This window comes from Alosa pseudoharengus, unplaced genomic scaffold (assembly GCF_046254945.1).
Source record: "Alosa pseudoharengus isolate Yale_2024_CS ecotype anadromous, Long Island Sound unplaced genomic scaffold, YU_APseudo_1.1 YU_APseudo_1.1_scf_20, whole genome shotgun sequence".
In the NCBI taxonomy this organism is placed as follows: domain Eukaryota; kingdom Metazoa; phylum Chordata; class Actinopteri; order Clupeiformes; family Clupeidae; genus Alosa; species Alosa pseudoharengus.
In genome coordinates, this window is record NW_027468664.1 from 14,910,481 (window position 1) to 14,922,179 (window position 11,699).

General features: G+C 45.6%; 1 protein-coding gene across 5 annotated transcripts in view; it reads right to left on the reverse strand.

Moving 5' to 3' along the window:
• fam3c (FAM3 metabolism regulating signaling molecule C) overlaps positions 1-11,699 on the reverse strand; it is a 29,274-nt gene that overhangs the window by 16,018 nt on the left and 1,557 nt on the right. For all 5 annotated transcript variants that reach the window (XM_076296657.1, XM_076296658.1, XM_076296654.1 and 2 more), the window contains 5 exons: positions 11,546-11,572; positions 9,136-9,259; positions 8,668-8,726; positions 8,194-8,244; positions 7,984-8,068 (listed from right to left, as the gene is read on the reverse strand). In XM_076296657.1, coding sequence (XP_076152772.1) covers positions 7,984-8,068; positions 8,194-8,244; positions 8,668-8,726; positions 9,136-9,259; positions 11,546-11,572 — 346 coding nt within the window. The remainder of the gene's footprint in view (positions 1-7,983; positions 8,069-8,193; positions 8,245-8,667; positions 8,727-9,135; positions 9,260-11,545; positions 11,573-11,699) is intronic.

The window sequence follows — 11,699 nt, forward strand, 5'->3', positions numbered from 1 at the left end:
CTGAGCACTGTATCCTTGGCATTGACTTCCTTCATGCTGCAGCGGCTGTCATTGACCTAGGGGCAGCATGCCTCAGACTTGGAGAGTCAAACACTGCGCCCATCTGTTTCAGCCCCTCACCCCTTCGACCACTGTTAAACTGTGTTGGCGTGCTCCATGCGGCTGAGAATTCTGACCCGCCAGCACCTGAGACCATACCCACTACCCCAGATCTTCCTGTGCCGTTTTCAGCAGCCTGCTCTGGGTCCGAGACTCCACTTCTCCTACGCCCCTTTCCTGCTGTAGTGGAACCTGAGCCTCCAGCACTGGTCACTGATCCACCAACACAGAGACACACCATCCATCAGTTGTGGGAGGACAACAGCGTAGGCCTTGATGAGTCACAAAAACAGATGCTATGGGCTGTGCTGGACCATCATCGTGCTGTTTTTGCTGCAACCCCCGGTGATGTTGGTAGGACCCCGTTGATTCAGCACAGCATTGACACTGGTGATGCAACCCCTATCCGTCAACGTGCACGTCGCTTGCCCCATTCTCGACAGCTGGCTGCAGAACAGTGTCTGGAGGAAATGAAGGCTGCTGGAGTCATCGAGCCCTCTGACAGCCCCTGGGCTTCTCCGGTTGTATTGGTCCCAAAAAAGGATGGCAGCTGGCGGTTTTGTATCGACTTTCGGCGGCTCAACGAGGTGACTGTTAAGGACTACTCATATCCACTACCCCGGATTGACGAGTCCCTGGATCAGGTGGGTGGGTCGAAGTGGTTCTCGTCGTTGGACCTCCGGTCTGGTTACTGGCAGGTGCCCCTCGCTGCTGATGCCAGACCAAAGACAGCGTTCACTACGGGGACAGGGTTGTGGCAGTTTAACACCATGCCATTTGGGCTTTGTAATGCGCCCGCAACATTCGAGCGGCTGATGGAGCGTGTGCTGCAGGGAATTCCCAAAGAAAGGTGTCTTGTGTATCTTGATGACCTGCTCGTACATGGCAAAGACTTTGAGTCTGCATTGCGTCATCTAGATGCAGTCATCACAAGAATAGCCCAAGCCGGCCTGAAGCTACACCCAGAGAAATGCAGTCTGATGCAACGCGCTGTCACCTTCCTTGGACACCACGTGACTGGAGAGGGGGTTGCTACGGAACACCGGAAGACCGAAGCTGTTCGTGACTGGCCAGCCCCCTGCAACCTACGACAGTTAAGGTCTTTCTTGGGTCTGGCTTCATACTACCGCCGCTTCGTTCCAAGCTTTGCCACTGTGGCTGCCCCACTCCACCAGTTGTCTCGGAGGGAACAGAAATTTCATTGGGGGCCTGAGCAACAACGTGCTTTTGACAATCTGAAGCTGGCTCTTTGTAGTGCACCAATCCTTGTGGCGCCAGACCCGAAGCTCCCTTTCATCCTGGACACGGATGCCAGCAATGTAGGCCTCGGGGCCGTCCTATCCCAGGTGACTGCAGATGGAGAGAGGGTCATCGAGTATTACAGTCGGTCCTTCAACAGAGCTGAACGCAACTACTGTGTGACCCGGAGAGAACTGTTAGCCGTTGTCGAAGCTGTTCGTCATTTCAAGCATTACCTGTGTGGCCTTCCTTTCGTGGTCCGGACTGACCATGCCTCCCTGCGTTGGCTCCTCTCTTTCCGTGAGCCAGAGGGTCAGGTTGCCCGTTGGATAGAACAGCTACAGGAGTTTCAGTTTGAGATTCAGCACCGGAAGGGAGAAAACCACCAGAATGCTGATGGGCTGTCCAGGAGGAGCTGTTCAGCTGTGTGTCCACAGTGCAGTCGTCTACCTGGTAGCGCTGAGGGCACGTTGCCTGACGTATTAGAGGATGAACTGCTAGCCATTCAGTGCCGAGCCATACTACCGGCCTCCAACATGTCCTGGGCTACCGAACAACGTAAAGATCCAGAGCTCCAGGTTGTGATCAGCTGGGTGGAGGCTGGACAGCGCCCATCCTGGGAAGATGTAGCTGCTCATGGACTCACAGTGAGGGGCCTGTGGTCCATGAGGGATGGGTTGGCCCTACATGACGGGGTGCTGAAGAGACGCTGGGTGGAGCCTGCAACAGGTTTACCTAAATGGCAGACTGTTGTCCCGATGTTTAGCTGCGGATTGGTCCTCGCAGCCATGCATGGGCAACCTGGAGTGGGTCACTTTGGGGTGAAAAAGACACTGAAGCGTGTGCGGCAACAGTTCTATTGGAGCACGTGCAGGAGGGATGTAGAGTCCTACTGCCGCCGGTGTGACGCATGCACTGCCCGTAAGGGACCCGTGGGCCGTTCCCATGCTCCACTTCAGCAGAGGAGGGTAGGCTATCCGATGGACCGTATAGCTGTGGATGTGATGGGGCCCTTACCGTTGACACCCCGGGGAAACCGTTACATCATCGTGGCTGTGGATTATTTCACCAAGTGGCCCGAGGCGTACGCTGTGTCCAATCAAGACGCGTGTACTACAGCTGAGGTGCTCCTTGGAGGCATGTTTGCTCGGTTCGGAGTGCCTGCAGAACTCCATACGGATCAAGGGCGGAACTTTGAGTCCCGCACCTTTGCAGATTTTTGTCAGCGGATGGGCATTCGGAAGACTCGAACCACTGCTCTCCACCCTCAAAGTGACGGCCTAGTCGAGAGGTACAACCGCACCCTTGCCGAACAGCTAGCCTTGTGTGTGCAGCAGGATCAGAGAGATTGGGACCTGCAGATTCCTCTGGTCCTCATGGCAAGCCGCACTGCAGTCCAAGAGTCCACAGGTTGTACTCCAGCGCTGTTGATGCTTGGTAGAGAGCTGCGGACCCCACCCTCACTCCTCATGGGCCTACCCCCAGATGCTCCAGATGCCCCTGCAGGGCTTGAGTATGCACACCAACTGCAGGACCGACTCCAGCTAGCTCACGACTTTGCACGCCATCAAGCCATTCAAGCTGGAATTCGGCAGAAGAGAGCATATGACCACCATAGTGCAGGACGTGACTTTACTGTGGGTGAGTTGGTCTGGGTGTATGGGCCAAAACGGAAAAAAGGACGGTCGCCCAAGCTCGACTCAGCGTGGGACGGGCCTGCGTACGTGGTAGAGAGAGTTGGGGAGGTGACATATCGCATCCGTAAAAGACCTGGAGCGCGGTGTGTGGTCCTCCACCGTGATAGGCTGGCTCCGTACCGAGGGGATCGTAATCCCTTTGTCCGTGGAAGTCCGCGTCGTTCCCCTGGGGTGAACTGCCCTGAACCTGGAGGAGCTGGACACGCAGCGCCAGGGGATGGGTGGGGAACCTCAGAGGAGGGCGAGGTCTGTCATCCCGTTGCCCTGGTCCCTGGGAGTGTTCCAGGAACACCTGGAGGAGCTGAACACGCAGCGCCAGGTGGACCTGGAGGCAACCAGGTTCAACCAGGCTTGGGATTGTGCTGGCCAAACCCCGCTTCGCCTGCGCTTGACGACCACAGGGGGGAGAGGGCCCACAGGCGTCGGCCCCAGCGGAGACCAGCAGGTGAGGGCCGTCCAGCGGCAGAGTGCTCCTCCTCGCCTGTGCCTGACGACCACAGGGAGGAGAGGGCCCACGGGCGTCGGCCCCAGCGGAGACTAGCAGGTGAGGGCCGTCCATCGGCAGCATGCCCCTCCTCGCCTGTGCCTGACGACCACAGGGAGGAGAGGGCTCACGGGCGTCGGCCCCAGCGGAGACCAGCAGGTGAGGGCCTTCCAGCGGCAGCGTGCTCCTTCTCGCCTGCGCCTGACAACCACAGGGAGGAGAGGGCTCGTAGGCGCTCAGCTCACCGGCTCGCGGACGTGGGATCACGCGCCCACCGAAGACCGGCAGCACCGGACGACATTCCTGTGTCGCCCCTTGGTGCTGTGCTTCCGGGGACATCACCGCAGCGGCTCCAGCAACATCAGCCTGCGTATAGCCTGAGGCCCAGGAGAGGGCTTCGCCCGCCTCGACGCTTTGATGAGGCCATCTTTCCTCGAGGGCGAGGAACTTAAAGGGGGGGGCAGTGTAGCGCCGAGGCTATTTGCCCCGTGTTGGACTTTCCCCTGTGTTCCCCTGTGTCTTCTGTTTTCCCGGCGTGTGCGCGTGTGTGTGTGTGTGTGCGTGCGAGAGTGTCTGTGTCTCCCTCTCCCTTCTGTGTCATAGAATGTGTCAATAAGTTCTGATGTGTTTTGATTGGGGGGAGGTGTCCGGGAGGGAATATTTAGGGGTTCGGATAGGTTAGCGATTGATAAGGGGAGGGAATAGAATAGGGGGTTCTAAGACGTCTAGTAAGTTTAGTCAGAGGAGAAGAAAATTACGTGCGAGTGGGTTGTGTTGCGTTGTGTTGTCTGCCGTTGAGAGTGAATCACGAGTGAATGAGAGCTATTTTATCAAGATCAGTTTGTTGTTTTGTAGTGGACACCTCCTGCTACCCGTACCTATAGTCTGTACATCCATTGAGAAATAAATAACCGGAGTTTGGAACGATATCCCAGCCTCCCCGTCTCCTAACTACTCTTCGGCACTACACTATCTTGAATTGAAGTGAATTAAAGATATCTTTAACTGAAGTTATGACTAGTCAGAATCAAATTGTAGATATCTCTAACTGGAATTACAGATATCTACAATTCAATTGCAGATATCCGTAATTCACATAGTGGATATCTGCAACTGAATTGTAGATATCCGTAATGATAAACCCCATAGAAATGAATGGCAAATGTGGCGTCATTTGTCCTAGGAAGAATGTCTTTGTGGATATCTGAAATGACAATTATGGATAGGAAGAATTCAATTGCGGATATCTAAAATGTTCGTTTTGACTAGGCAAAACTGAATTACAGATATCTGCAATACATATCTAGTCTAGCGGGAAAATGTTAAAATCGCTTGCCATATAACGTTACCTGACTCATCCTATGCTGTCATCACTGCTCAGTCGGGCTGATGCATGGTCTGCTCTTGGACCACCATATTCAGTTTATTAATTTGCCGTGAATTATTACACAAAATGTTCATTAAATGCACAAAGTATTCCTAGGTTAATGATTAATATGAATCATACAGTATGAAGGCTACAGTAGCCTAGCTAATGTTAACTAGCACTGCTAGCAGCATTAACATTACAACCTCCCTGCTTAGCTAACTCACCACAACTTTGTAGGTCTTGTCCCTCATGCTGCTGACCCTTACAAAACCCACAAACTGACTCTCGGACACACAACAGTCAATAATGTGACCCGATTTAAAGTGGCTTTCACCCCTTTGGACACTCACTAAAACATAATATTCATACCTGTGTTGCAGCATGTAGGCTAATGTTAGCTGCATTATGTAATGACATAAAATGTCGGAAATGCTAAAGGTTAGCCTGTCGGCTAGTGCTAGCCTACCTGAAAAGTTTGAGTGTTTAAACTAACATTTACAGTGGTCTATTTGATAGTGTATTGGCCCTGACTAAGTTCGTGTGATGTATAAACCCTAATCCTTGTTGATACAAGTACCAATATTCATCAAGAAAGTTTTTAATCACATTAAGATTTTCGCCATAGGCAGTAAAAAACTCCTCCATCTTTATCAATATTTTTCCGCTGAGAAAGTTTCAAACTATGATGACCATAACGGCCTTTCCACATAGACAGTAAAACTTCCACCAATCAGAGGCATCACTGTGGGATTGCGGGATTGTTCAGGATTGTGGGTAATGAAGTACTTATCCAAGAGATCGCGAATAAAAGGCATTTATCTCAAAACAAGGTTAGTGCCCCACGAACTCTTGGTGTCTATAGGAGCATATACAATCGCTTAGTACAACCGTAGCTGGTTTTAAGTCTACCACGTGCAGTTAAGTTTTTATGGCTTACACCGCAATTGTCAATGGAGAAATTGCATTGACTTTTTACATCCGGCATCGGCTGTGGGCGGGACTGTGCAGCTCTATTATCGGATGAAATAAAAATAAACTAAACGTTTTCCCGATCAAGATATAGCATACTTCTTAATTTTGGTGTCATAAAATATAGAAGCATAACATTAAATTGCCTAAGAGACAGAGTGTCCATGTAGTGTCAATGTAGGCCTACATGTCTGCGCAAGTGAAACTGACAAACTTAACCTCTCGTGGGTAGGCCAGAAACAACTATATTTAAAACCACGAATGAACTGGATTACTGTTACTGTTCAAACGAGCGATTTGATAGCCTAATCCACTGCACGAAAAAAAAAGGAAATAGCAACGTGTTCTATTTATAACAGGTGAATATCGTAGCAAATAGTATGGCGATGGCAGCTTAAAAAAACATTTATTTCACTCATCTCGCTGAAATGAACGTGGCCTGTTGCACAAATAAATTAATTAGGCAGATGATCTGCATCTTCGTTAACCTAAAGCTAGTTTTCATCTCTATTGTTGACGTGAAATATGTCTCCATAGTGTCAGTGAAGTGATAACATAATTATGCAGTTGCCGGTAGCCAGTGTTCACGTCACGGGAGTCAGAAAGAAGCTACCAAGACGGGCCCTGCTCTGTTTCTGTCCCTCCCAAACTGCGCTAAAATTGTGTAGGCTATTTAACAGCCAGAATTTTAAAAAATGCCCTTTTATGATCCACACTACCTCTTACAAAATAGGCCTACTCCAACGTTCATCTAGCTCTTGTGAAGTATGAACTTCTACAACACTGCCTATAGAATTGTAACAGCATAATGTGACTGTGTGATTGGGATGTGGATTGCTCATTTATTATGAGTAGGCCTATAGGCTATGGTATAGCTATGGTATGGTATTCTCTCCGATATAATAAATATAACACATTGGGTTTGGCAAGAAATTTGGCAATACTACTTTCACACAAGTGATGGCACCCCTGCTTGGAGACAGAAGATTGTCCGTTTTGCTTTTAAGGATTTCATCTGCAATGGAAAAAAATGGAACGACATGTAGGCTATGCTTACTTTAGTGCTGGACTCGACTCAGGCTCTCGACGTGGATCAATAGTGACTCGACTCGGACTTGACTCGGATGAGTAGTGGACTCGACTCGGACTTGACTTGGAATTTTTTTTTAATGACTTGGACTTGACTCGGACTTGAACACTGAGGACTCGAACTCGAGGCATAGTGACTTGACTACAACACTGGAATGAGCTAACGTCACTAGCGCGACTGATGGGTTTGTAGTTGTTGGAATTACAATCTTTCACAATGTTGTAATTCAATAGTTACGAAACAAACTGCAAATGTCTTTACATGAAAAATTGTCTTTAAAATTGACAAACATCATATGGGTAATTCAAGGCACAAGTCAACCGGGACCAGAAAATAATTTCTTTTTCGCCATAGACTGGCGTTCAAATTTTTTTGAAAGATGGGTCCCATGGAGGCAAATGGAAGTGGCGTCACTGGGACACTCTATAGTAATACCGTACCTCACAGCACATCCAATACAAGTCAATGGAGTTGGACAAAAACTACGATAAAACCTGTTAGAAATAATCTTTTGCAGCTATTTTTGTGTGAGCATATTAGTGAACACCCTTGACCACTCGGTGAGTTTCGCGTCTTTGTAAACGAAAGTTTAATGCGTTTTAGAAAGATTGTTCCAGTGCACCTATGCAGCGTTGTGGAGGTGGGGGGGTGCTACCACAGAAACCGAAAATTCTCATGACAGCAGCATGTGTCCAATTTTCAATTTTAAACGTTCTATTTAATCATAAACTATCTGAAAACAGGGCTTTAAGTGTAAAATACCGAACATTCCTTTTTCTACATTCCTTTTTCTTTGGTATAACACAAACTTGATCAATTTTGGTCATGTTTTGATTTGAAATTGAATGTGTTGTGTTCCCAATGCATTGCTATTATGGAATTAACAGCTATTCTAAGGATTCAATTATTTAAAACACACTGCTATTATTCTGCACATAACTGTATGTCTTACATCATTATTTATAATTAATTCAATGGTCTGGTTGAGCCCCTGGTAGTGAAGTGTCATATTGAATAACTTTAGTTACGTCCTTACTTTGAAGCAGGATCATCAAAGGTGGCCATCATGACTAGAGTTCCGTCTTCAATGGTCTTCATGAAATTGATTAGTTCGTTGACATCTGAGTAGAAAGGAACATTCCATGAGTTGTATCAGGCAAACAAGCAAGGCCTGTGCAAATAAGGAAGAGCAAGTAGGTGGGATCAAACAATCAATATTGAAAAAAAAAAAAATAAGTAAGCTTACCTCCAGCCCACATATCAAAGGAGTCTGTTTTTAAAACGCTTCCTGTTTTTCCTGATTAAACACACACACACACACACAGTTATACAATGGACTACTTTGAGTGAAACAAAAAAAAACACTTATACTGTACAATAGACTGTTAAAACACTACCTCTACTTTACAACATCAATTTGACATTTGAGTACTTTGAATACACTGACAATTGACGATTTTGAGCACAACAGCACTTGACAACTTTTGAAAACAATTTGTTTTTGTTTTTATTATTTTATCTGTTCTGCAATTCTGCCTTCAATGACTTAGACATCCCAACCACTAGTGTGAACTGCTAGAGATGCCCTTAACCCAGTAAACCCATTGAGATATAACACCTAACAAAGTGTACAAAGTGTAATTTCAAACATGTAGAACAAACATCAGAGCCCTGGAGCAAGATTTCCGTGAGGCACTCCTTGCAGAGTCACGTGACGTACCGTTAATGAGCGCAATGTTTATCCCACGGCCTACATTGTTCTTGACTCCACTCATCACACTGTGGAAACAATCAGGATGTGGACATTGAGGGTAGGGCTTTCAAATAGCAGTCGAAGTTACGCAAACCTGTGCCAGACACGTGGATGGGGTTCTTTATGACCCCTACACATTCCAGTACACGCATATCAGTGCGCAACAGCACACGTCACAGTTCTACAGGCAATTATTTATCAAGTTTGCCAGACCCTCTTTTTAAAAAAAGGCAGTTCCCTACATTTGGTGAGGGGAAATGTAAAGTTGTTTACTGATGTCATAATTGATGTGGGACCTAATGTTCACAATGCAGCTCAATCCTGAGCACAGATGGATCTTGAGCACAGGGGCAAATGTTGGACAAGTGTGTGTGTGTGAGCGAGAAAGAAAGAGAGAATGACATTGTAAGGGAGAGCGACAATGAAAACACTTACATGTTGTCTTCCAAGCATATCTTTGGTCCAACGACACTCGCAGCCCCACTGGTCATTTTAAAGGAGAAGTGTCCCTCTGGACATGCTTTTGAAAGGCCACACTTGTACTTTGGTGGTATGGTAGCTATGGATATCATAAGATGTGAACAAATGTTATTCACCGTTTTATTCTGTTTCCCACGGTTGTTTCTTTATTGACCACCCATAGTTTCCAGTGTTTCCCCTAGAATTTTTTCCAGCAGCGGTGCTGTTGATCGTAGGAAGCACCCCCCCCCAAAACATTTGAAAAAATGACTCCTTAAATGGTGACTTCTGGTGGATTTTGTGAAAGAAATGGACAGATTGAGTTACAAATTATGACATAACCATCAACACAAGCATGATTATTGCAGTACTTGAACAGGATTATTCATGTTTTTCTTTCACCTTTTTCATTTACATTATTAGTATTAGCCACTATACAACTGTACACTGTAGGCCACTGTACAAACTATTACTATTTAGAATATACAGTGCTGTGCATAAGTTAAGACATTTATATATAATGTATTTATTTATGATACATGATGCATTAAAAAATAATTGATGTCATTTTTTTTATTTTATTAAGGCATTAAGACAAAAGGCAAAATATGTTTTTTATTCCTCCCTTTAGTCAATTTCAGCATGGGTGTCTTAACTTTTGCACAGCACTGTATAAACTATATAGACTTATCTTTCATGCCATTACACTGTATTGGTGTTGTGCAAGTCGAATTGAATGAATGCCTGTCACTTTAATGCCGTGACGGCCCGTGACGCTGGCTTGATTCTCACGGTTTTAAGCTAACTTAGTAGCGTTGTTGTGCATGGTGCATAAGAATATGTGGATGAAATGAATTATGTTTCCCATGTCATTTGGTAAAATAAATGGTCAAAAATTTGAAGAAAATCTATCTTGGATTATAGCAGATAAGTGTCTTGTATCATATCTATAATTTTGGTGAGCTCTACAGGAATTACAAACTATCTCAGATGTAAATGCTTACGTATCCTATTACTCAAATTCAATTAAACCCACCAATAGGCTAGCTAGACCTTAGTTTCACAGCCTAGGTATGTTAGCAACACAGGGCTTGAAAGCATTGCCTGCATCACAAACAAAAACGAAACAATGCGTGGATTTATCTGGGAATAGGCTACTGAAGGTAGGGGCGAGCTATCTCGCTGGCGTGTTTAATTTGGTTCCTTGGTTAACATAATGTAGGCTACGTTTTTTTGCACAAAATTGCGTCTGTTAATAAACTTAAACATAAACACAAACAAGCGTGATCTCCTGTGGAATCCCTGACTGCGCCTTCAACATTAGCCTACTATTATTTGTTGACATGAAACCTGAACGAACGGCAGCTGTTCCTGAAGTTTACTTGCGTCTATTTTTTTTTTTAATTAGGCAACTTTTTTTGCAGTGGCGCTTGAATTCCAGGAGCGGCGCTGCGCCGCTGATGAATATATTGTAGGGGAAACACTGGTTTCACTAACTCAAACACACACACACAAACACACAACAATCTAATTTTTCACCCAAACTAGCACAAACATCTTTAGCATCTCATCTTTCAAGTCCTACATAGCTATTTGGCTGTCATGTAATGGCCACCTTACACCAAACAACTTTGATAGGATTTGGGAAAGATTCTTGAAAGATTGTAGTCTTTTAACTAATGCCCCCCATTCAAGCTTTACTCAAAAGAATCCAATCTTTCAAGAATCTTTTCCAAATCTTGTCAAAGTTGCTTGGTGTAAGGAGGCCATAACTCGATTCACAAAAGACAAAGGGGAAGACTTCATAAAGGCATTTTCACATTCCCAGGACAAAAGGTGCACTTCTTTCTTATTCCGTCCATTACAGCTACAATTACAACATTGCATTGAAGAGTAAATATTATACTCCAGCATCCAGATGATTTGATTTGAGACAGAACTGTATAATGACCACAAATAACAGATTTTAGAAGCATTTTACATCCATTCAACCAATTGGAATCACCCCTGGAATTACATATTACCTGGACACTATTCATCACAATGATGGAGAGGGGAATCACTCACAGATAACTACACACAGACACTGACTCAAGCTAATAACTAAAGAGAATGATATTATTTAAAAAATATGTACACACAAATCCTGCAGTTGCTTCAGATGTCCTGTTCAGTTCAGCCAAAAAGACAAAAGGTATATCCTTTATAGCTATGCCAGACAAAAGCATGACATGAAATTGTGCGTTTCAAAAGCCCAGCTCTAACCCACTATACCGCAAAGTGTACTTCAGGCATACGATTCCATTTAACACCTACTCCTGACAAATTTCCAAAACCTGAATAACCACAACACACACAATGAATGACAGAAGATAGAAGTACTCACGGCCTGTTTCTTGTGGTGCTGATCTGGCTGTAAAAGAGACAAAATATGAGAGTAAAGTATGAGAGATGTGACTAGCACAACTTACATGAGTACGTGCAGACTAGGCGTATTTCTCGCAGACCTTATTTTTCGTAGTCCGTGTTTTCAAAAAGTG